A 27,154-nucleotide genomic window follows, 5' to 3' on the forward strand; every position below is an offset into this window, starting at 1 on the left:
CTCATGAGGGGGCCTACTGTGCAGTAGGGTTGTCACAGTCTCCCCTACCATATCACGTAAGTTTGATTTCAGGGAAAGAGAAGGAGGCAAACATCCCTATATGACCTCTTCCTCCAAATAGTTTGTATTGTTGGGAACTACAGTCATACATTAATAAGTGAATAAAGTCAGTAAGTAAGTAAAGCCAGAGATTTAATAGACTCTTGTCTCATTCTCCTTACGTTGATAAGGGCTGTGATATCTAGTGAGACAACATGTTTTGGACTGACAAATGTATTGGCAATGATGATTTTGGTCTGGTGGTTACACAGAAACAGTCCGTTGTGGTGTAATAATAGGATGTTCTTAGACCACAGATGAAAATCCTGGTTCTAGAAAATGGTGACCATTTAAGTGGCAACAAGAAGACAGGTAGGGCAAACAGCTATACTATGTAAATCTGCCCACATCTGTTACTTACTAGTAATTAGAGAGAAAGAAATACACTGAAGGAAAAGTATAGGAAAAAGCATCACTACATTTGGGATGTGCGCCATGGGAACATGGCTCAAAATCTATGCCTCCTGGGAAGGTTGTTGGTTTTGGTCTACCACTTTTCTGTAACAATGGCAATGAAGGGGATGGGTGGGAAGGAAAGTAGGGTGACAGGGAGAGGCAGGCGAGACAAGGACATAGAAATAAAGGTTGAAAGGAAACACTGGTCACATCACATGTCTAAGATTTTCCCACCTTCTAACTTAATGCTTCTATGCCTGGTTGTGTTTGAATGTAAACTCCTGGACCAAGTACTCTAGCCATCTCTGTATTCCTGAGATTATATAGTACTAAATAAATGAGTCTAAAGAATGACAATCTTCTGCTATGAAGTGATAACATTTTCATAGGAAAATGACAAACACATGTTAAGAGAGTCACAAAGTTAACCAGAGTGTAACTAGATCTGTCCAGGACTTACTTAGTATTATATTTTCAAGAACTACTTCAAAAGCAATTAGGTTGGGAGCAGCTAGATGGCACAGTGGATAGAGCACCGGCCTTGGAGTCAGGAGTACCTGAGTTCAGATCCGGCCTCAGACACTTGACACTTACTAGCTGTGTGACCCTGGGCAAGTCACTTAACCCCAACTGCCCCACTAAAAAAAAAAGAAAAAAATCAACTAGGTAGTTTGGAAAAACTTGTTCATCACAAATTTGTTCTTCCTTTAAAGTGTGAAGACTGGGCCAACCTTAGAAGCAAACACTGACTACATTCTCTCATCAAGTTGGTTGTTATGAGTATTTTGGTTATAACAATGCAAAAACTGTGAAGGATCTGGCTTACTTTTTAACTCCAAGCCTGTTCCAGGATCACTTACTGGCCCTTGGAGATGCACGGGGCATGCCAGTACTATTTTCACATATTGCCTCTGGGAGTGGTATAGTCACCCAGATGCTCTGAGTGCTTTGTATGCTCTATGTGCAGCAAGGTGAACTTGCTATATTCTACTCTTTAGATATGAAAATAGAGAGTCTATGTCCATATGAGAAATCAAGCAAGGATTCAAGGTTTTACCCTGACCAATTGAAAGAACAAAAAGGCCACTTTGCAACTGAGATTGAAAATCCTTTGCTAAAGTTTCACATCCCTTGCTCATTATTATTTTGTTTGTTTGTTTTTAGTGAGGCAATGGGGGTTAAGTGACTTGCCCAGGGTTACACAGCTAGTAAGTGTTAAGTGTCTGAGACTGGATTTGAACTCAGGTCCTCCTGACTCCAGGGCCGGTGCTCTATCCACTGCATCACCTAGCTGCCCCCCCTTGCTCGTTATTGTTATAATAAATGCCCCAGTTCTCATGCAAAGGAGATGCCTACTAGAGCTATGATTGTTTTCTTGTCATGGAGAGAGTTACAGCCTGTCTTAGAACATTTTCCCCTTTTTATCAGAAGTACAATACATTGCATTCAGCTCCCCCTCAACTTCCCAAAGAATCACAAATTCATAACAAGCAACTGTACCCAAATGCTTTCCTCCTGATTCACCTCATCTTTTGTCTCCTCTGCTCTCTGCCTGCTATTTATTCCCCAATGCACATTTCCCACATGTACCATCCCTCCCAGTAAGGTGGCTCTTTCTAAATATTCCCAAATATCTGACTGTACCTTTTACAGCTCTGATGAGGAAAAAAAGGGTTGGGACACAACGATTAAAAAACCAAGTTTCTATATCAGAAACAGGACAATCTTTCCCACTTTCCAGGTGAAACCATCTCCATCTTTTATTTGATAATAGTGCAAAAAGAAGGTGAAAACAATGGTGATTTGTGGGGGGAAGTAAGAAACTCCCAGGAAAAAAAAGATGCAATGTAGTAGTAAATCACTTACCACTCTCTCATTAGTAGTAATAACAAAAGCTTAAAGGATAATAATAGCAAACTATTAGTAATAATAATGACATATAGCCACGAATACCAGTATTTTGGCTCAATTCCTAATGAGCTCACTATAGTATTGTTCAGCCTCAACTGTAAAAATTTTTTTCTAAGCTAAATAAGTAAATGACTTGTGCAGCATTGCTCCTGCCTTCTGGTTAAAAGGCCTAGAAATGGCATCTGTGCTCAGTAAAGTGTGCCTGGGCCTAGTTCAATTATGTTGAAATTATGGTGAGCTAATTTCATTCCTATGCCTTCAATTATCACCTATATACATATGGCTTCCAAATCCTATAACCTAGAGCTGCAGTCTTAGATTTCCTGTTGGTACCTCAAACTCTAAATGGCCCACACTGGACTCTTCATTTTCCTCAAAAACTGGAGAACTTGTTATTTTTGCTCATGACACAAACCCAGGAATCTGCATTCAAACTGGAGGATCATCTTTGACTCTTCCCTCTTCCTCTCTCCCTGTATGCAGTTATAGCCATAAGATCTTGTTGATCTTATCTCTGTGATATTTCCCCTATTGTTCACTCACTCTGACTCACATAGCCTGGACTATTACAGGAACATCCTAAGCAGTCCCTTTTGTCTCTCCCCTCCTGAATTCATCTTTCTTACATGGGGAAAGAGTCTTCTTCATGCCCAGGACTGGCGATGCTGCTCTTCAGTGCCTCCCTATTGCTTAGAGCCTGAAATACAAACACCTTAAATGGACACTTACGGCCCTTCACAATCTGGCTCCAACCGACCTTTCCAGTCTGATTTTACTCTATTTATTTCACCTTTTAACTTCAGGTGTCAGCCAAATCTGGACTACTCACTGTTCCTTAATCTTATTGTGCCCTCCAACATCTCCATGCATGTCCCCTGTAATCCACTCCTTTAACATTTCTGCCTGTGGAGAGTCTTCTCTGACTTTCTGGGCACAGTTCAGGGACCACATCCTTTCCAAGTCGTTCCTTAATCCCCTCCCAGGTGAAAGTGGTCTCTCCTTCCCCAAGTTAGTTTCTCACATTACATGGTCTAAACCTTTCCTTTGATCTATTCACACACTATCATATTTATTATGTACATGTCTTATCCGTTCGATTAAATTCCTTGAGGGTAGGGACTTGTCTTTCATCTTTGTATTTGTTCCCAGCACCTGGTAGAGTGCCCAGTACAGTGCAGTTAATAAATGTTTATCGAATTGTATTGAATTAGCTCACTTTCCATTTTGCTCCCATTCCAAGTTCAATGTGAATTATTCCTACTAAATACTCATTGTAGAATCAGAATCAAATTCAATAATAATAGAGTTGGAAAGGCCCAAAGAACCTACAGAGTGCAACTTTAAATAAAATTTTTAAAAGAGTGCCCTCTACTGCAGACATCCTTAGCCTTTTTCAGGTCCTGGACCCCTTCGTCAGGCAGTCTGGTGAAGCCTACAGCTCCCTTCTCAGAATCATGCTTTCAAATGCATAACACAAAATACATGGGATGACAAAGGAAAAAAAATGCTGAAACACAATTGCCAAAGTCTTTTTTTTAAACACATAGATCCCAGGCTAAGAACCCTGCTAAAAACATGCCTGGCTAGTAGCCATCCAATGAGGAAGACACTTCCACCTGCCAAACCAGTCCAATCTATCTCTGAATAACATAAGTGACAGAAAGCGTTTGCGGACACTGAGCCTAAATTTGCTTTAGACTTCCAGCCAGTGCTCTTACTTCTGCCTTCTGGGGGTAAATCAAATTCTCCTTCTATAGGACAGTCCTTCAGATGCTTGAAGGTAGCTATCATGTCTTCCCAAGTCTTATATTCCTAGTTCTTTCTACCAATATTGACATAGCATGAATTCAGACCATTCTGGTCACCATGCCCTGATAGGCCCTGGGGAATTCTTCATTATAATCCAACCTATTACTTGGTTTTTGGGGTTTTTTTTGCAGGGCAATGGGGTTAAGTGACTTGCCCAGGGTCACACAGCTAGTAAGTGTCAAGTGTCTGAGGCCGGATTTGAACTCAGGTACTCCTGAATCCAGGGCCAGTGCTTTATCCACTGCACCACCTAGCCGCTCCCCAACCTATTACTTGGAAAGGAAATCTTTTAGGACTTCTCCCTGTTTGTAGTAAACCAGCTGAGGGCAGGACCTTTTCTATTTTCATCTTCATAAAGGAAGTGCTTAGCACAGTCCCTGATACATAGGAGATTTTTGATAAAGAAAATCCATATGAATTTCTTATGCTATATAGAATCATAACAGACTTCAAGATCAGTAGGGTGGGGTTTGAGTTCCAGCCATGCAACTGACTTATAAGTTTGTGACTTTGGTTTTACCTTCTCTGAGCATCAGTTGTATCATCTGTAAAATAGCTGGATAAAGTATTATCTATGCAGATAACAATATTTGCAGTACACACCTCAAAAGGTTTTTGTAAAGATCAAATGAAATCCTATTATGTAAGGCACTTTGTAACCATAACAACCATATAAATACAAGCTTCATCATCATTATTAGTAATGTTGTTGTTGTTTAGTCATTTCAGTCATGTCCAACTCTTTGTGACCTCATTTGGGATTTTATTGGCAAAGGTACTAGAGCGATTCGACATTTCCTTCTCCAGATTATTTGACAGATGAGGAAATTGAAGCAAACAGGGGCAAGTGACTTACCCCAGCGTCACACAGCTATTAAGTGCCCGAGGACAGATTTGAACTCAGGTCTTCCTCACTCCAGGCCTGGTACTCTATCCAGCTGACCCACTATTAGTAATAGCTGACATTTATATAGTACTTTAAGGTTTACATGCACCTTGAACAATTCTCTCACTTGATCCATACAACAACTGTGTGGAGTAAGTTCAATGAACACCTTCATTTTACTAATGAGGAAACCTTATGGAGGTTAAATGGCAGCTATTAAGTGAGGGGCAGGATTTAAATCCAAGTCTCTCCCTGCTCCATAATCAGCACTCTTTCTACTATAGCATACTGTCTCTCTAATTATTTAGCTATTCAAAACAAATCCTGACTTTTTCAATTCATAATATTTTACACCAATGATTTCTGAATTCCCAATGAAAATGTCAACTTAATGACCTTTTCTTCTTTCTTGACTGTTCTTTGTTCTTTGACGTTGAATATTATTTTTCTCTCTTTTGGTCTTCTTCCTACTTGTCTGACAGCTTCTTGGTCTCCTTTACTGGACTGAATCCTCTAACCATGGGTGTCCCCCAAAGTTCTGTCCTGAGATCTCTTTTTCACTTATTTCACTTAATAATTTTCACTCTATTTCACTTAATAATCTCATCATTAATCCATGGATTAAATTGTCATCTCTCTGCAGATGATTCTCAGGCCTATTTATTCGATCCTAACCTCTTTCCTCACCTCTAGCATCTTAAACTCAATATGTCCCAAACTTAACTTGTTATCTTTCCCCCCAAATAACTCCCCGAGTCTGAAATTCCCTGTGACTACTGAGGGCATCCCAATCTTCCCAGTCACCCAAGGACACAATCTAGGTTTCATCCTTGACCCCTGATTCTCTCTCTCCTGCCACCCCCCAACCAATCTGTTGCCAGACTCCAACAATTCTATTTCTGTAATATCTCTTGCTTATGCTCCATCTTGGTGAAGGCCCTCAACCCCTGGTACCTGGATATCTGCAGTAGACTGCTGGCTGGTCTTTAATTTAAGTCTTACCCCAATCCAATACATCTTCTACTCAGATATCAAGTTAGGTCCATGAGCATTTGTTAAAAAGCGACTCTGTGCCAGCCGCAAGACCATGTACTCAAGATACAAAGGCAAAAACAGCGTCTGCTCTCAAGGAGCTCAAGTTCTAATTGGGAGACAACATCCACACAAAATATGTAAAGGGATTTTTTTTTACCCTGGAGATAATCATCTTAGAAGGAAAGCACCAGTATTAAGAGAGATTGGGGCAGGGCAGCTAGGTGGCTCAGTGGATAAAGCACCGACCCTGGAGTCAGGAGGACCTGAGTTCAAATCCAGTCTCTGATGCTTGACACTTACTAGCTGTGTGACCCTGGGCAAGTCACTTAACCCTCACTGTCCCATAAAAAAAGAAAAGAAAAAGAGAGATTGGGAAAAGTCTCTTGCAAAAGGTAGGATTTTATCTGGGACCTGAAGGAATTAAAGAGGCAGAGACAATGGAGGAGAGAATTCAAGGCCTGAGAGACAGAGTGAAAATGCACTTTTGGAAGATGGGGTGTAATATGTAAGGAATAGCAAGGAGGCCAATGCAATGAGATTCAGAGTACTTGGAGGATGGTAAGGTGTGAGAAGACTAGGAATTTAGGAAGTGTCCATGATATAAAGTCAAATAAAGGATTTTATTTTTGATCCTGGAATTTATTGAATAAGGAAGTGACTTGGCCAAAGCTGTGTTTAGGGAGATTAATTTGACAGCTGAGTAGAGAGGGTGGATGACAGTTTTATATTTTTATAAAAATATAAAACATAGAAATAATTATCAACACAAAGCAGTGTATGACAAGTACCCAACTACTGCTTTGGACAATAGATATAAAAGGACTTGACAGGAAAGAAAACTTGTGGACTGAGGAGGTCAGAGAAGGCTTTGTGGAGGTAGGTCTTGAGATGGGTCTTGAAGGTTTTGTTTTAGGGGGAAGGTTTTGTATTAGGCAGATAAGCTAGAAGGAATAGCATAAGCAGCCTGAAGACAAGCATATGTAAAAGGTATGTTTGGTGGACAATAAGTAGTTTATTTTAGCTGCAATGTAAGAATTAGAGCTAGCAGGTACAGCAAAGAGCATCCAAATCCCACCTCTTACAGATGAGAAAAGGGGGGCCCCATGAGGCTCCCTAGTGAACAACAAAGCTGAGATTTACACCCAGACCCTCTTTCTACTCTGTATTTCTTGATTGCTGTTTCCCCCATTAATCTGTAAGCTTCTTGAGAGCAGGCACTGTCTTTTTTTTGTATCCACAGAGCTTAATGAAGTGTCTGGCACATAGTAGGTGTTTAAAAACTGTTTATTGACTGAGAGAATGAAATTTCATAGTCTCTCAAGGTCAATGGTTTTAATATACATTCAATAAAATAACCTGGGTATTGAAAATTTTTTATTGTGATTTGAACCCTTTCTTAACCTTCCCTTTAGTAGCATAGTAGAATTAGTAAAAGAACAAAAGAAAGACCTCCAGCACATCAGGTAGATCATGTACATAGCATATATGGGAAAACATAGATGGCTTACATAGAATGGGAAAATGTGGAGGGGTTATGATCTTAGGGAATATCTACCTGGATTAATCAACGATCCAGTCAAGTACCAGAGTACTATGATGTTTGTTTATGAGCATTTTGAATTTGCCCACAAGTCATGATTTCTAGATATAACTAGAGGAAAATAAAACAAGTGGCACAATGTATGTAGTTTGCAAAATGACTTCATATCTGAACAATTGTAGAGAGTCACTACATAGAACAGCCATGACTTTTAATTTGCATGAAAAATTTTAGTTATAAAAGCTGTCACATTTGAAGTTTACACTACTTAGTAACATGCCTCACCTCTGTTTCCATTAATCACATTAATTACTGTTGGGAAAATAGGTTCTAAGAAGTCGAATAATATGAATTAGGATAAGAGACCATAAGTTCTTAATAATATGAGCACATGCCTTCATTAACAAAGCTGAAAATTTTGGCTCTGTGTTTGGGTGACAGGTGAAAAACATATCGGGCTGTGTGAGGTGGGGCAACAAGAATGATTAAATCATCAACTAGTCAATTTCATGGTCTTCCCAAAGTATACTAGTGCACTGAATACACGTGGTTGTGGAAAAGATGTTTCCAAGTTATTTCAATGGGTGTGTACAACATTGACACATCTGGGAAGATAGCAAAAGAGCATGAGATCAAGTGATCTCAGATTCACAGATTGGGTGGGTGAGTTGCTCCTAAGAGTTGTCTTATTAACAGATCCCATTTCATTTCACAATGATTTTGTTTGAGGAGGAAGGCTCACGGAATTCGAAAAAGATTCTAAAATAAAGACAAATACAAAAATATCAAATAAATAAAGGTGAAATTTGAGGTTAGGACAGGAGTGGGGCATTGTAAGACAACTTCTATACCCCCTCAAAACGACAACAACAATGACAGCAGCAACAACAGCTAGCTAGCACCACAGGGATCCATTCAAAAGTACTGATTCATTAATTTGTTTGTCAACAAATGAACAATAATCAAGTTAATGACACCTATTCGAGCTTTCTAAAATTCACCAGGTATTCTGGATTCACACAAGGGATCAATACAAAGTAGAGTAAATCTGTATTAATTAATTACTTATAATATGTATAATTTAAATTTGCCCATTGGCCACGAGGAATGTATAAGAATATAATGCCAGGGACTTCTCTTCTCTCAGGCAGGAGAACTATTCTAGGACCTTTTTGCTTACCTCAGTCTCTCCTTCCCCCTAACTCCCAAGCTCCAGACATTTAATGATGAAGTGAATAAAAATAAAACTAGGAATTTGTTTTCTGACTTCCTAGTCTTTCATCTTAATACCAAAATAACCCTCCTTGCAACTTTACCCCGCAACATACAATGTTGGGAAGATTTTTAATATAACTTGGGGTCTATGAACTGCCTGCCAACATGGCTAACTAAATGAAAGCAGACCCCCCAGCTCTCACATTCCTATTTCAGGAAAACCATGAAGTTTGTACCACAGCGAATAATGATTAATAACTACAATGAGAAACTACAACAACTTGTTCTATCCTAGAACTGCATGGAAAGTCAGCCAGAAGCCCAGTGACAATAGGAACTCCACCCTTCCCCTTACATCCCCGGCAAAGTGTGTGGAACACCAGCATGAGGAGAGGCAGAATACATGAAGCCTGCAAGGTTAGCTGTGTCCAGAGACAGCTAGAGTGGAGAGTTCCCCTGAGAAAGCCCCAAGGAAGGGGACCTTGGAAGTCCTGGTATAGACTAGGCTAAGAGAATACTGAAGTTCTAAGTACAACCCAGACAGCCAGGCTGAAGGGCTCTGTTCTGAGGTGTCATATAGGGCCCAGAAGATGCAGCATTGTGAAGCTTAAATATTCAGGAGGTAGAAGTCAGCATAGGAATTCAGTGGACCCAGAGTAAGAACAAGCTCTGCTAACCACTCTACCCAGCTTAAGTCTAGCACAAAGCCCCATTTCAGGAACTAAAGCTGGAGCAATGAGTAAATAAAAGTATCAAAAATTGTTGCAAATATAATTTCATAACAACTGCAAGCAGAGATTCAAAGGAAAAAGAAAAGGGTTTTTTAAAAACAAGGACTGCATGAACCTAGAAGAAATAAAGCAAGAGATAAAAAAAATAGGGGCAGCTAGATGGCCCAGTGGATAAAGCACCGGCCCTGGATTCAAGAGGATCTGAGTTCAAATCTGACCTCAGACACTTGACACTTACTAGCTGTGTGACCCTGGGCAAGTCACTTAACCCTCATTGCCCCACCAAAAAAAAAAGATTTTAAAAAAGAGATAAAAAATAAAAGATTTTGAGGAAGGAATTGGAGAGAAAATAGTAAACATTGTCAAAGAAACGGATTCCATAAAAGACTAGAAAAGACCAAAGAAACCAATGAGTCCACAAGAGAACAAGAAAAATTAGAACAAAGTAAATGGAAAGAAATGGAAGAAAATGTAGCATATGTGAAATAAAAAACAACTGACCTTGGAGAAGTTGTGGAAAAATTGGAACTCTAATGCATTTTTGGTGGAGCTGTGAACTGATCCAACCATTCTGGAGAGCAATTTGGGACTATGCCCAAAGGGCTATAAAGCTGTGCATACTCTTTGACCCAGCAGTAGCACTATTAGGTCTTTTCCCCAAAGAAATCATAAAAAAGGGAAAAGGACCCACATGTACAAAAATATTTATAGCTGCTCTTTTTGTGGTGGCAAGGAATTGGAAATTGAGGGGTTGCCCATCAATTGGGGAATGGCTGAACAAGTTGTGATATATAAATGTAATGGAATTCTATTGTGCTGTAAGAAACAATGAGCAGGAGGAGTTCAGAGAAACCTGGAAGGACTTGCATGAACTGATGATGAGTGAGATGAGCAGAACCAGAAGAACATTGTACACAGCATCATCAACATTGTGTGTTGATCAACTGTGATGGACTAGATTCTTCTCACCAATACAATGGTACAAGAAAGTTCCAAAGGACACATGATGGAAAAGGCTCTCCAAATCCAGAAAAAAAAAGAACTGTGGAATCTAGATGCCGATCAAACCATACTATTTCTATTGTGGTTTTTTGTTGTTGTTTTTCTTTTTTGAAGTTTTTCCTTTGTGCTCTGATTCTTCTCTTATAACATGACTAATGCAGAAATATGTTTAATGTGATTGTACATATATAACCTATATCAGATTATTTGCTGTCTTGGGGAGGGGGCAGGGAGGGGAGAGAGAGAGAAAAATTTGAAACTAGAAATCTTATAAAAACAAATGTTGAAAACTATCTCTAAATGTAACTGGAAAATAATAAAATATTTATATGGAAAACAACAAGAACAACAACAATAACAAAAACAACTGACCTGGAAGACAGGTCAAAGAGAAATAATTCGAGAACCCCGGTGTTAAGAGACAATCACATGACATGCAAAACCCAGGTTTATTACAAGATAAATAAACATGCATGTGTAACCCAAAGGGTTCACAGTCTGTAGAGAAGTTTACATATTTATGACAGTACAACAAAAGGAGGAGGAAAAAACAGGAAGGGGCATGACAAGGGAGGGGAAAGGTACAGTAACTCCTCCCAAAGAAGAAGAGCAAAGTGATGGCAAAAGTTTCATTCTTTTCCTTGGGGAGCCATTAGACTATAGAGATAAGAGTGTCTGCTTATCTGCAAAGGACCCTAGCTGCACAAGCATTTTTCTCAGCCAAGCAAAGACTGGCTAGCGTTTGTCTTGACTCCCAAGGACAAAAATGGAATTCAGCTTGGGATGCAAACAACAAATTATGTCAGCTGGCGGCTCATCCATGACACATTTAGGGCCTCCTGCATGCTCTGAGGTCCAGGGTTTCTGGAAAATTTGGCAACTCAAAAAGACAAGTTCAGGGGATCCCTTAACAGCCCTTAGCAAGTGGATCCTTTAAAAAACATTTTTAAAGTATGGTTATTATGTTTAAAGAAATCATACATGAAAACTTCCCAAATCTAATAGAATCATGGGGCAAAGTAAATACAGAAAGAACCCACAAATTACCTCATGAAAGAAAACCCCAAAGGAAATGCCTCAAGGATGTCAGCTAAAATCCAGAGCTCTCACATTAAAGAAAAAATCCTGCAAGCATCCAGAAAGAAACAGTATGAGTACTAAAAAACTACAATCAGGATAACATAAACCCAGGAAGCTTCTATTAAAAATGAGAAAGGATCATAGCATACAATATTCTAAAAGGCAAAAGATAAAGGTTTACAATCATACATGACTTACTCTGAAAACAGAATATCCTTTTTAATTTATTTTAATTTTAAATTTTTTTGTGGGGCAATGAGGGTTAAGTGACTTGCCGAGGGTTAAGTGACTTGCCCAGGGTCACACATAGCTAGTAAGTGTCAAGTATCTGAGGCTGGATTTGAACTTAGCTCCTCCTAAATCCAGGGCTGGTGCTTTATCCACTGTGCCTCCTAGCTGCCCTAGTATAATCTTTTAAGTAAAAAAAAAAAATAGATCTTTAATGGAATAGAGACCTCTCAAGCATTTCTGACAACATACGGAGATACCTCCTGACACCTCTCCCTTGTCAACAAAGATAAACTTTCTGAAGATTTCCCCAGATATATACAGCTACCATTTCTGTAAAGTAAGGTAAATTCTGGTCCAGGTTCTTATGATCAAGGGGTTTCATAACTGTCTCCTCCATATAGTCTTTCATGTCTGTGTCAGATTCACAATCATTCCTGTAACAGGGTGTGTTGTTTAAAATCTAAATGTGGGTCCTAATCTGCGCCCCCCCCCCAGTCTTGGGGGGGTGGGGGAGACACCTGGATAAAATCTCTGATAAATTCAGCAAGAGTTTAGGCTTTTGAAGATTTGTTAAAGCTTGGATCTATTCAGTATAGCCAAAGAGACAGAAACATTTCCTTTCCTAGCAGCCCATGTGAAATTCTGCCACCAAGTTAATGTCCTGAACCAAAAGAGGAAGATCCAGTCAGCCAGCCTCAGCTTTCTACTTCCTGTCTTCCTCCCTGAAATGGGAGGTTCTTCAAGTTGATTGGTTTAGAGTGGTCTCCTGTTGATGTCTCAGTCCACAGCCTCTAAGAACACACTCTACTCAGAGTTGGCCACGTGTGGTCTCAATTGAATCAACCTTAACTAGGTTCAACTTCTGAGAACACCCTACTCAGGGCCAGCCAGGTGTGGTCCCGATTTAATCATCCTTAAGTAGGTTCTCAGTCTCTCAGTCTCACCCAATTCAATCAATTCCAAACCAATCTTCAGGTGGGGCTCCTGGGTGTCTGCCAAGTCCCATTATTTTATCACACAGGGCCAATCTTTATAGTTATGGCTATGGCCATCTGGATTTACATATTAATTCATTTGTTTGTTTATAAGCATTGGTTTAAAAATGTTTTAAATTTCAAATTCTTTCCTTCTCTTCCATACCTCCCGTGCCCTTTGAGAAGGCAAGCAACTTATCAATTATACATGTAAAGTCATGCAAAACATATTTCCATATTAGCCATGCAGCAAAACAAAAACACAAATAATAAAAAGGAATAAAGGAATGAACAAATAAAGAATTTAATTAATGAATATGTGGATGGACAGATAAATGAATGAATAGATAAATAAATAGCAAGATATCTAAAGAAAGTTTTTTTTTTGGTGAGGCAATTGGGGTTAAGTGACTTGCCCAGGGTCACACAGCTAGTAAGTGTTAAGTGCCTGAGGCCGGATTTGAATTCAGGTCCTCCTGACTCCAGGGCCAGTTCTCTATCCACTGCGCCACCTAGCTGCCCCAGAAAGTTTTAAAAAGTATATTTCAGGGGGCAGCTAGGTGGCGCAGTGGATAAAGCACCAGCCCTGGATTCAGGAGGACCTGAGTTCAAATATGGCCTCAGACATTTGACACTAGCTGTGTGACCTTGGGCAAGTCACTTAACCCTCATTGCCCAGCCCCCCCCCCAAAGTATATTTCAATCTGTGCTCAGAGTTCATCAGTTCTCTCTCTGGAGGTGGAGAGCATTTTTTATCATGCGTCTTTTGGAATTGTCTTGGGTCATTGTCTTGATCAAAGTAGCTAAGTCATTTACAGTTGATCATCATACAATATTGCTGTTATTGTGTTCAATGTTCTAGTTCTGTTCACTTCACTTTGCACCACTTCATATAAGTCTTCTCAGGTTTTTCTAAAATCATCCTGCTTGTTATTTCTTATAGCGCAATAGTATTCCATCACAATTACATACCACAACTTGTTCAACCATTCCCCAGTTGATGGACGTCCTTTTGAGTTCCAATTCTTTGCCACCACAAAAAGAACTGCTTATAAATATTTTTGTACAAATAGGTCCTTTTCTTTGATCTACTTGTTATCTATGGATTAGAATATTAAGTCCCTGGGGACAGGGACAGTGTTTTTGCCTCTCTTTGTATCAATAGTTCTCAGCACAGTGCTTGGCACATAGTAAGAAATGACCAACATTGTCAAAGAATCAGATGATGGGAAAATAAGATCTGTTAGACAGTGAGAATGTTCCACTGGAACCCTTGTGTTATCTTAAGCTCTTTCTGGAGGACCTCAGGGGAGAGAGGGGCTGGAGACATTGGCTCCATGAGATAGACAGCTGAATCTGGGCAGTCTAAACTCTTGCTAAAGCTTCTAATTGATTGGCGACCACTCATTAGATATTTTAGACAGACTAGCTAGAGTTTTAGCCCCTTACAATAGGGTGGGGGGAGGGGCCCAATATGAAAGTGACCACTTAGTCCTTGATCTCAGGGAGCTTAAACCTGAAACTCACACTCACAGGAAATAGTCCCTGAGATCAAGGACTAAGAGGTCACTTTCATATTGTTCCCCACCCTGTACTTAGCGCAGTGCTTAGCAGTAAAAAGTGCTTAATAAATATTTTTTCAAATCTTTCAATAATAAGGCCTCAGGTAGGAGTTCACACCTGAAATGGGACTGGGAAAAAACAACTTGTTATTGTCCATTTTATATGTCCCCAGGGGATGTAAGCTTCCCCTGGGGTAAAGGACTTGGACTTTTCTCTTCAGCATACTCAGTGCCAAACACCATTCTTGTATGCAATAGGTTTCACTGTCTCAAAGGAACCTGTGAAGCCCACTAAGCAGCTTAGAGATGTAATCAAGAAGGATGAAAAGGGGCAATCTATTCTTTTGAGTGTGTTAGCAGATAATTAAGATGGGGATGAGTAGGGAGGAGCTTACTCCAGGTCTTGTATAAAAGCCAGGGCAGAATCTGTCTTCTTGGTAACTGACCTAAAGCTCCAAATGACGGAGAAGGCTTAAAACCAGAGACACCTGAAGTTATGGCCTCATATCTCGTTTCAAATGTTTTGGAAGAGCTGAAATGCTCCATCTGCCTAAATCTCATCACATCTGCTGTATATATAAAGTGTGGTCACAGTTTCTGCACAAGATGTATTCGTGAACTTATGACCAAGACCACAAACTCCAGATTTCAATGCCCTAAGTGTAATAAGAAGTGTATGAAGGATCTCCGGCCTAATCGAAACCTGGGGACAGTGGCACAATACTCTGAATTGCTCAAACTTCACATGATGAGGAACTGGAAGCTCAGAGATGTGATCAAGAGAACATTCCACGAGGACATCAGTCTGGATCCTGAAACAGCCTATGCTGGAATCAGCTTGTCCACAGATAGGAAAACAATGAGAGGAAGAAATTCTCGGAGCAATCCCCATCATACTGGGGAGACACCTGAAGTGTGTGGTACTGTTCTAGCAACTCAGAGCTTCATGTCTGGGAGACATTATTGGGAGGTGACAGTGGGAAAGAGTTGTGCTTGGGATGTTGGTCTTTGTAAGAACTCTGCAAGTAGAGGTGGAGAGGTTTCACTGTCTTCTTCTACTGGACATTGGCTTTTGAGTCTAAGACAAAATAAGTACTCTGTCTGCACCATGCCTAGAACGCGCACTGCCTTAACAGGGAAGCTTCTCAAAGTGGGGATCTTTTTGGATTATGAGGCAGGAGACATAGTGTTTTATGATGTGGAGAATAGCTGCCAGATCTATACACTCACCAGCTCCTTTTCAGAGCCTCTCTGGCCTATATTTTCCATTGGCCTTTTCTCCAAGAATAAAAATATTCTGACTATTGAGCCAGTATCAAATGAGGCTGAAGAAATCCCAGAATAAGCAGAACCATTATCATGACACTTTCTTGGAGATTTCTTCCAGAAGGGAACTCAGTCCTTGACCCCAATGTAAGATCTTTTCCCCTTGTATTATGTTTAACCACACTTTGGGAGCAGAAAGAAATTTGTCTTATTTTGAAATATTCAGGCAATCTACTGTATACTAGTGGGAGGTCAGCATATATATTGATCCACTTATGACTTAATAAACTATATGATGGAATCACATTTTGATGTACCATAACAACAATATTATAATATGAACAAATCTGCAGATTTGTAATAAAATTATTAAAATCTCATGAGTAGAACCCAGAGGAAAAATTTGTACAATAACAGTAACTCTAAAAAAACGACTTTAAAAGCTGTAGGAACAGCAGCTAGGTGGCGCAGTGAATAGAGCACCGGCCCTGGAGTCAGGAGGACCTGAGTTTAAATGCGGCCTCAGAAACTTAACACTTACTAGCTGCGTGACCCTGGGCAAGTCACTTAACCCCAATTGCCTCACTTAAAAAAAAGTAAAAATAAACAGTAGGCACTTAAAAATGATGGGAAAATGAATGCATGAATTTTCTCTTTTATTAGGAATGCCTAAGATGTTTTTTTTCCTGTATGACTGACACAAGTCTTTGTAGATACCCGTCTGATCCTACTACATTTTATTCATTGTTTTAATTCATTTCTAATTTTCATTCCATAGCTACAGAATCTTTAGCTGTTCCCGAAACAGTCTCATTCCCCACCAATCCATGTGCGAGACTTATTCTAAAGTATTTTAAAGATCTCATGAGTAATTCCTTGAAAAACAACCAGGAACATAAACTGTTCAAAAATATGTTGATTCCTCAAAGCAAGATTCCATCTTGCTTTATAGCCACTACTACACACTGGGAGTTTACAAACAGAAATAAAGCTTAGTAACTAAACAGAAATATGCATGTTTATTTTTAATCTTTATGGCTAACTAGAGATATCTAGGCAGTACTGTTTACAAACTACTGAAATATTTTTTTAAAACAGTCCTAAATAAAAAACAGAACTATTTCAGTGACTCACTACATTTTAATGTCGCCTGATTTTTAGGCTTCCTGTGTGAATTAGCTAAGAAATATTGCAATGTAAAGAATACTGACTAAAACCTTTTCTATTTCCTGCTCCATTTCCTTTTAAAGAAAAATATTAGTTTTTATATTACTCAGACATTCTATAAATAAAGAAAACTAGGGAACTGGAATCTTCTTGTAACTAAACATGACCTTCTAGAGCTACATTTGCCAGAACAATGTATGACTAGCAAAAAAGTGCTTTCCTGTCTATGTAATGCCTAACATTCAGATAAAAATGGAAAAATAGGTAAAATTTGGTAAAATATTCTGATGTTTTAAAAACTTGGTAGTTTTTATTTTTAAAAAATCTTTTTTTATAAATCTTTTTTTCTTCTTACCCTTTTGCTGTATAGATACAGCCCAAGTATCTTTGGAAATCAGGCCACAGCAGCATTCTGATAATTATGGCACTAATGCCATGGGAGTTAGAAGGAAGATGGAGAATATTCTCCAGTTTGCCTGATTTCAGAGAAAATTTCAAAAGCATAACTGAGGAAAGAATTAAAGTACCAAGATGAAAGGTCTAAAAGCATTTAGGAGAATGCTAACATGAAAATAGCAACAGGTGATCATCTTTCTCTTACAAATATGGAAAACACGATGCTCACCCCCTACTGAGAGTGAAGCTAAGAACATACAACCATACTCCCTTTCTGCACTCCTCAGTGCCCTGAACGCTTACTATTCTTGTTTACAAACGATCACCAGTCATTTTAAAGATGCTCTGTTTTTCTCTTTGACTGACAACATGTATCAGAATGTAGGCCTCATTTTTTTTAGAACAAAGGCTGATGAGGCATTTTATTTTCCACCTAACAGTAATTTTAAAACCACATCAATTATTTTTTTCAAATGCAGCTGTTTCTGATCCACAAACTATTGCTGTAGGCATTTTTCTCTTTACCACACATTTCAGAGGAAAAGGAATGAGGGGGAACCAGCTAATCTACAAATGTTCATATACTGTAAATTAGACAAAAATGAGATGGGGGGCTTCTTAGAAATTGTTTACTGATAGTCTAATAATTGTGTAGCTAATTCACTTCTGCTTGCTTTATCCAGTTAGCAAAATAGGCTGATTCCCATTTGGTCTTTATCTGCTATCCATTTATTCAACAAATATTCATTGAGTACCAATCATCACAGCTTTTGGTGTACACAGCACTGGGCTCCACTCTGAGAGTTATTTCTTCAGCATATCAATGGGCTAAAAAGCTTGTCAACATAGGTAGGTATAGTCTCCCCTGGAGCACGTCACAGCCTGCCCATGCCTTCTCATCTTCTATGATTGCTGTCTATGTCTTCCCATAAATCCTCCCAAGAAGATCTAGCCAACGTGTTTAAGGTCTTTTACTTCTTTTAATATTCCATGGCTATCAGTGCAGAACTTGAGCTTTCTATTAGGCTCAGGCAATTTTCTTTTATGGTCCCGCATGTTCCTGAGTATGTCTGCTATACCATTTCTTACATAAAAATTTCTACTGGTAAAATACTCCTTATTCATCTTTTCTTCACTCTTTGGGTCACCTACAATTTAAATTTTCCTGAAATCATGTGTTTTTCAATTCATAGCTTCATATTACCACTGGAATAAAAATGGAGTTAAATAGATGGACTATAAAGGCAGAGAGTAGCCAGTGAAGCTATTGTTTCCTAAATGCAATGGAGAGTGATAGGAAGGAGGGAGACAAATATTTATTAAGGGCTTACTATGTGACAGGTGCTGTGCTTCTTCCTATTAAATTCTGTGCCCAGATCATATCTAAAGAAGGACTAACTCAACAGACTACCATCCAACCACACGTCATGATCTGGACAATATACATTTCTAATCCGTTTTATTTTTCTGGTGTGGAAGGCTAGGCTGATGTCTTTTGAGTCATTATGACTCACTGAGGAGGTCCCATGCCATTCCAGAGATTGATGTAAACATCACAATGTCACTCAGGAATAGGAAGAGCTAGACAACCTTATTCCTAAGGGGCCTGCCCCAAGCAACTTGGAATTCAACGCAATTCACCAAAAATGTATTAAGTACTTGCTATGACAAAAGTGAAAATCCTTGCCTCTTTCAACATGTATACAGAGAAATACATATAAGGGAATTCAAAGAGAAAGAATGTAAGAGAGCTGATATCTGTGGGGATCAAGGGTTGTAGAAGAAGTAGCACCAAAGCTGAGCCTTAAAGAAAGAAGGGATTCATAAGGGAAGAGATGAGGACATCATGCATTCTAGACATGATGGAGGTGAGAGATGGAATGTTGTGAGTCTACCAGTACACAAACTGGGCTGCTAAGGAAGGGCAGGACATCAATTTATGGAGATGTACGGGGGATCTGTTTCAGGCATGGGAGATGGCATCCGCAAAGGCCTGGAGCCAGGAGAAGAGAGGAAAAGAGTGGGGAATAGAGTGTCTTAGTACAGTTTGGCACCACTGTACTTTATTTCTTATCACTTCCCTGCCTCTGCTCTATGTGTACTAAGCTAAGGAACATAGTATCTATAAAGGAGAGTCATTTGAAATGAGGTCAGAGAGAAAGGTCTTGAACACCAGGCTGAAAAGTTGGTATTTTATGCCAGAAGTAATAGCCAGCTACGGTCTAGTTGGAGAATCTGAGCTAGCACATAGAAAATAATGGGGGTAAAAATAAGGCAATAGGTGACTGGATGTCAAATGAGACAGACAGTAAGCAACACAGGAAAGCAAATGACAGAGAAATAACTGTTAACTATGGCAATCTGTAAAGACTTCATGGAACTTAAATTTGGCTTTAAAGGATTAGCAAGATTTAAATAGGCAGGAGGGCATGTCATTCATCCACTCACCAAATATTTCTTAGGGGTAAGGTGCTGCATATATTAAGGTGCCAGGAGAAATAGAAATAGGAATAAAGCACAGTCCCTGATTTTATAAATCTTATAATCAAGGGGGCAGCTAAGTGGTAAAGTGGATAAAGCACTGGCCTTGGATTTAGGAGTACCTGAGTTCAAATCCGGCCTCAGACACTTGACACTTACTAGCTGTGTGACCCTGGGCAAGTCACTTAACCCTCATTGCCCTGTAAAAAAAAAGAAAAAGAAAAATAAATAAATCTTATAATCAGACCAAGAAAAGATTTATATAGATATGATACAAATTAGATTTACTAAGGACCTATGCATGATATAAAAGAAAGTGCTATGATATTTTCTAAGAGGGAGAGTTGTCTTCTGCCTCTGGAGATGAATAAAGTTAGCCCTTGAAGTATAGGTCCTTATTTCAACAAAAGAAGAGGAACGGCAGGAATATAATTCAGGTATGGGGAAGTGTGTAAAAAAAAACCCAAGGAAACTGCTGATACTTAAATGGATAGATATAGAAGGACTTCAAAACCAGATTATAGGGCTTAGAGGACTTCAGTCAAGAGGTAATCATGGTTTACTGAAAAGAATATCTGACTTGTCCTCAGAATACCTGGGTTCAAGTCCCAACTCTGACACCAACTGTGGGACCACTAGAAAGTCACTTGTCTCTTCAAACCTCAAATCTAACCTCTAGAAAAAGAGCCCAATAATACTTGCACTGACAATCTTACGGGGTTGTTGTGAGGAAAGTCTTTTGTAAGCTTTAAAGCTTTTGTAAGAAGTTAAATAATTTAGGGTCATAGAGTTTACCTTAGAAGGGACGTTGGAGGCCATGTAGTCCAACCTCCTCATTTCACAGATGAAGAAAGGGGAGAGATTTGCCTAAGATCAAAAGGATATTCAGTCTTAGAGAAAGAAAGCAGTGAGCTCTTAGTAAGTGCTTACTGACAGGCTTCAATCCCATCAATGAGTTAGAGGGATGTCTACTCCAAGCCTGTGAAGACTTCCCCAGGCAGAATGGGTGAATGAGAGCAATTGGTTCCAATGGGCATGAAGGTGGCTGAAGCGGCACTGTGGAGTGCTTTGAGCTTGGTCAGATATCAAAGTCACTAAGGTCATCTACTACAACCCTGGCCATCACCAGTCATTCTGACTTTTATCAATGACTCTGGAGGAGAGAGTGGGGCTGATTGCTGTGTAACAATGCCTCACTTAAATCCTATGTCACTGGACTTCTTTGAAAATGAAGGACAGACAGCCAGTAACTAAGTGATATACACTGGGCTAAGTGCTGGGGAGAGAAATACAAACAAAAAAGATAGTCTCTGTCCTGAAAGAACTTACATTCTAATGGGGAAGTCATCCTCCAAAAGGGAGCTGGAAAAGTATGGTGAGAAAAGAGAAAATTAAGGTAGGAAGCTCCAGGGCAAGGATTTGAAATCCAGACAAAAAAAGGAAAAGGGCTGGCAGGGGAAAGAAGGCAGGCCTGCCTGGGACCTTCCACATAATCAAGGCTCCAAGAGGAACTCACCAATGGGAGAAGGTGGGGGTGAAACCTTCTGGAGGAATATACCAGGGTGAGTAGGTCTCAGGGTAGTGCTCCTACTGTGAAGAGGCCCTAAGCACAGAGAGAAGTTCCAGGATGAGCCAGCAGGATGATTGTATGTGGTTTTGAAGTCCAGACAAGTCAGAAAAGGGACTGGCAAGGGAAAGAAGGAAGAATTTGTCCAGGGTCTTATACCTAGTAACCAGGATTTGAATTCGGGTTTTTTTGACTCCAAATCTAAAAGGTTAGTCTTGGTAAATTCATTTTGTTCTTAATCAATGATAATAATCTACGGAAGTGATGTAATATTGAGATTTGATTGCTATTTCTAAATACTAGATATGTTTTACATTTAATTGGGAGGAAAGTGAAAAAACATTTTGTGTATTGTTATTTTTGTGTCAAGGCTATATCTTGTCAGCCTAAAAATTTCAAGATACCTGCTACCCAAGAAGAGACTTCAAAAACCCTGAAATATGCTTATAGCTGTCAAAGAAAACTTGGCTCAACAAGAAAGCTATATCTACTTTCCCAAAGAACAGCATAGAAGTAAAATCAGCTTTCAGTAATATCCATGCCTAATGGTATCCAACAGGCAGTAATTTACTGAACCTTTCCTCAAGCTAAGAAATTCTTAATCTAAAAATATGTGAGTAATGTAAAAAAAAAAGGCTAACTACACTTGGAACAAAACTAGCATTTCAAGAATGACTGTGTGAACCCTCTTTCATTTGACATGTAACATTAATATAATACAGGACAGTATCTTAACACACCAACACAAATTGCCAAAACTACCAAATGTTACTAAAATATTTTGTAGAGTATTATAAATACCAACCTGATTACAACATGGAATTAATATTAATAGTACTAATACTAATAATGATAATAGTTAACATTTCTATAGTGCTTACTATGTGCCAAGCATTGTGCTAAGCACTTGACAATTATTATCTCATTTGATTTTATTCTCACAACAACCTTGGGAGGTAGGTGCTATTATTATCTTCATTTTACAGATGAGGAAACTGAGACACAGGTTAATATACAAGCCCAGGGTCACAAGCTAATAAGGGCCTTAGGCCAAAGCTTCTTAAACTGAATGTGGGATTTGCTAAAATTTGGCAACAGTCAGAGGTTATGTATACCTATTGTATATCCCTATATACCTGGAGTCACATAAAAATTTCCCTGGGGAAAAGGGGTTGTGAGTGGAAAAAGTTTAAGAGGCCCTGGTTTGGGCCACATTTGAACTCATCTCCCGGGGTTCAGGTCTGACACTGGGCTACCTACTGGCCTAAGTAGAAGACTGATTGAACTGGATTTAATGAGACTGGCTAGATGATTAAACAGTTAAGGGGGATTTGGAACTGGTTCAATGACTGGACCAAGAGTAATCAGAAATGGATTTATGTGAATTTGGAAACAGATATTGACTATGGTGCCCCGGAAACATAACCTTAGTACTGTGCTATTTAATATTTCTAGCAAATACCTAGGAGGCAGTTAGGTAGCTCAGTAGATAGAGCACTGGACTTGGTGTCTGGAAGACCTAAATTCAAATCCAACCTCAGACACTTACCCATGTGACCCTGGAAAAGTCACTTCACCTCTTTTTGTCTTAATCCAGTGGAGAAGGAAATGGCAAACCACTCTAGTATCTTTGCCAAGAAAACCTTATAAACAGTATAATCTTTGGGGTCACAAAGAGTTGTATGTAACTGGATAACTAAACAACAACAATCAAATACTTGGATAAAGATATATGGATCAATCAATCAATAATCAAATAATTATTAAATGCTGTTGGGGATACAAATACAAAGAATGAAACATAGAAGCAATGAGCTTGCATCCTAATGGGAAAGACAACAATTGCACATAAAAATGTATGGCATAAATGTAAAGTTGATAAATAAAAATATACAAAGCAGTTAAATATAAGATAGGTTGGTAGGGAAGGCACTAGCATTTAGGGAGATTAGAAAAAGCTTCACATAGAAGACGGTACTTGGAGTTTGTCTTAAAGGAAGAGAGGTAGAAAAATGAGCCTTCTAGTCATGGGGGGTGGTTAGTACAAAGGCACAATGGGAAAAAGTGTCATGATCAAGAAGGGTAGTGTGAGATCATAGAATATGTGGAGGGGAATAAAGTGTTTGAAGACTGAAAATGTAGGAAGTGGCCAGATTTAGAGGGTATTTAAAAGTCAAAGCGATTTTATAGACAATCCTAGAGGTGAAAGGGAGCCGCTGGAATTTACAGAGGAGGGAGGCAGAATAGAAGGGTGAAGAATGAGATGGTTAGACATGTGCTTCAGGAAAATCATTTTGGTAGCTAAGTGGAAGATGGATTGGAGTGGGGGAAGACTTGATGCAGAGAAACCAAATAGGAGTCTCCTACAATAGTCCAGTCATGTACTAGGGTGATGACTATGTGAATGGACAGAAGGGGACACAGAAAAGAGATGTTGTGAAGGAAGAAACAAGACTTGGTAACACTTTGGATATTGGGCTGAGAGTGAGGAGTTAGGAATGACACTAAAGTTGAGACCCAGGGTGACTGGGAGGATGGTGGTACCTTCAACGGTAATAAAGAAATTCAGAAGTCAGCTATTTCATTGAATGTCCATCGTTACTCCCTGAAAGATTAAGCTTAATTTTGCTGGGTAGTACATTATTGGTTGTAATCCCAGTTCCTTTGCCCTTGGGAATATCATATTGCAAGCCTTCCATTCCTTTAATGTTGAAGTTGCCAGGTTCTGTGTAAGTCTGATTGTTGTTCCTTGATATTTAAATTCTTTCTTTCTGGTTGCATACAGTATTTTCTCTTTTACTTGAAAATTCTGGAATTTGGCTACAATATTCCTTGGAGTTTTCTTTTGGGGGTCTCTTTCAGTGAGATGATCAGTGGATTCTTTCAATGACATTTTTTCCTCTGGTTGGGGCAGTTCTCCTTGATAATGTCACAGAATATGCTATCTAGCCTCTTTTTTTTTTTTTTTTTAAATCATGGTCCTCAGGTAGTCCAATTATTCTTTAGGTTGTCCCTCCTGGATCTATTTTCCAGGTCTATTGTTTTTCTGAAGAGATATTTTAAATTTTCTTCTACTTTTTAATTTTGATTCTGCTTTACTTCTTCCTGTTGTCTCATTGAGTCATTAGTTTCCATCTGCCCAATTCTGATTCTTAAGGAATTATCCTCCCCAGTCAGTTTTTGCACCTCCCTTTCCATTTGGCCAAATGAATTTTTTAATGAGTTGTTTTCCTTAGTCAATTATTGTCCTTTCCCTAAGCTATTCTCTCTTGCATAACTTTCATTTCTTTTCCCAATTATTCTTCTACCTTTCTTATTTGGTTTATAAAATCCCTTTTGAATTCTTCCTAGAGGGTTTTTTGGTCTTGGGACCATTCCTCTTCCCATTTAAAGCTTCACATAAAGGCTTTTTGACATTGTTGATCTCCTCTGAGTTTATGTTTTGATCCTCCAAGCAAAAAAAAAAAAAAAAGACAGTCCCTGCCCCCCCCAGAAACTTATATTCTAATGGGGAAGATAAAACACAAAAGGGAGCTGAAAAGTAAGCAGTTGTTGTTGGTGGAGAGCTATCCCAAAGTAGGTGGCCTCAGGATGTGGTGTTTTTTCCTTACTAGAGATCTTCATGCAAAGGCAAAATGAACACTTGTTGGCTTGTTGAGGATGTTCCTCTTTCAAGTACAAATTGAATTGTTTGACCATAACAGTTCTAGCACCCCTTTGGCTAACGGCATGGACCCACACTGTCTTCCCATTACTGAGGCCCACTACTTAAGATGTGATATTTTCTTTGCAAGAATTTTAAACTTTTGCTCCACATACGTTTTAACATCGGAAAGAAATGTACTTATTGATTCTATTTTTCACATTTCAGAGACTTATGGGATTTTTATTTTGTGGTTAACAGAATTTCTGGTGAATTTTATCTTCTTGTGGTCTTTAAAGAAAAAAAATTTGCAATGGAGATATTTTTTCTACCTTATAATGCTGCTACAGAATGCGGTTGAGGTAGATAGAAACTAAATAAACAGTCATATGGAATTGTAAATCTAATGTAGAGTTCTAAAATTATTCTATCAGGAAGGCAAACTCAGGCTGATTCATGAGAAAAAGTGACATCTAGTGTTAGCATAAAGAAAATGAGATGTCATATCTAAAAGTAACATTCCTTAACCTAATGAACAACGAATGTCTAAGTTGGCTTGGGTTATATAGCCAATCTCCATTTTTTTGAAGATGATAATGTGACTGGATAAGTTGTTTGGTTTATTTTCAAATTAGTGAACCCACACTGACCAAACTAATAATATTAGATATTATGCAAAGAGCAGTAACATGTCAGGGTGTGAGAAAAATGCCATTCTCCTCATAATAAAAGGCAAGATATCAGTGGAACAAGGCAGTATCATTTACTTGCTTTCCTGATCTCTTACCAAGATAATGAAAGGAATTCTATCTAGATCTTTAGGTTAAGATTAAAGTTGTAATTTCACTTTAAAACTGTTTCACTACTTATTTTTGTCTGATGACTGATCACTTTCTTAATTTGATGGACACTTATTAAGGTACCTACCTATGCCAGGTGGTCTGAGAGATAGAATGATGGAAAAAACTCAGTCTTTGTTCTCTGAGTTTACATCTACTTGTTTTACAAATAAACAAAGTCATATACATGACTTGAAAAAAGACAATCTGCATAGAATAGGATATTCTTTGTCAACTTTAAGCATCACTTGGCCTGAAATGAGAAAGGGAAAAGGTCTGTCCTGGAAAAGATTAATCAGTGTTTATGTCAAGGTATATTTCCTACTCCAAGGCCTCATCACAGTGTGGAAGGAGGTGATCCAAGGTTCTCAAAAGCTGGGTACGTCAGTGAACCACAAACTCTAACGTGTCCCACTACCCTCCAAGTATAGGCCTGGTGATAGACTGTGTGTTTCTCCTTTAAGAAAAGACTAATGAAATGTAGAGATGCTGATCAGCAAAAGCCTGACCACCAGGTTGACAGTTTCCCCTTTTTAAGAAACTTACTGAATCTCTGTCCCTGTTGTCTTCTGTTTCCCTTTTTTCTTTTTCTTTTCCTTTTTTTTTTTTTTTGGTCACGATAACTCACGAAAACCATTCAATAAGGTATGAAGGAGTTGTAATCTCAGAGTCTGAAAGTAGTATCCAAATCACTGAAATCACTCATCTACTGCATTTGGAGTTCATTCCTAATAGTAACTCTATATATCATACTCATAGGTTTCTCCTCATTCATTCATCCAAGCCCTATGTGTTATTGAATATCTATTGTTTACACAGCACTGTATTAAGTGCTTGGGGAGAAGGGCAGCAGACATAAAACAAGTAAAACCATCCTTCCTCTCAGAAGCTGATGATACAATTTTGGAGACAAAGCAAAAACACCTGCAACAACAGGAGAACACTTACAAAGAAACAAAAAAGAAAGTAAAAGATAATATAATCTAACTTGTATTTGTAAAACAAACAGTTAGCAAGGATTGAAGTGTCCTGGTTAAAAAATATTCTGGTTACTTGTCAATATAGAAAATTAGAAAATAATATAATCAACATGAAAATATACCAAATGCAATGCTATTTTTCTTTAGAGATTCGAATGGCAGTCTAGGATGCTGCAATGCTCATGGTTATCATTATGAACATCAATTATCATGTAACTGACAGAGGTTAAACATTAAAATCAATAGAATATATTGGTTTTAAAGTGTCGAACATCAAAATGAGAGGCAGAAGAGGACAGTGAATAGAGAGCTGGCTTTGGAGTGAGCAGATCTCCATTCAGGTC

General features: G+C 38.8%; 2 protein-coding genes across 2 annotated transcripts in view; one reads left to right on the plus strand and one right to left on the minus strand.

The window, feature by feature from the left end:
- The window catches only part of NTN4 (netrin 4), a 243,612-nt gene that overhangs the window by 146,823 nt on the left and 69,635 nt on the right, over nt 1–27,154 (minus strand). The gene's annotated exons all lie outside the window — the stretch shown is intronic.
- LOC122729037 (E3 ubiquitin-protein ligase TRIM58-like) lies at nt 14,968–15,816 on the plus strand. Its single transcript, XM_043967704.1, has one exon. The coding sequence runs from the start codon at nt 14,968–14,970 to the stop codon at nt 15,814–15,816; it is 849 nt and encodes a 282-aa protein (XP_043823639.1).

The sequence above is a fragment of the Dromiciops gliroides genome, chromosome 5 (genome assembly GCF_019393635.1).
Source record: "Dromiciops gliroides isolate mDroGli1 chromosome 5, mDroGli1.pri, whole genome shotgun sequence".
Classification (NCBI taxonomy): domain Eukaryota; kingdom Metazoa; phylum Chordata; class Mammalia; order Microbiotheria; family Microbiotheriidae; genus Dromiciops; species Dromiciops gliroides.

Excerpts from the sequence above, each read along its gene's own strand:
- LOC122729037 (XM_043967704.1), top strand. The coding sequence starts at position 14,968 with ATGGCCTCATATCTCGTTTCAAATGTTTTGGAAGAGCTGAAATGCTCC.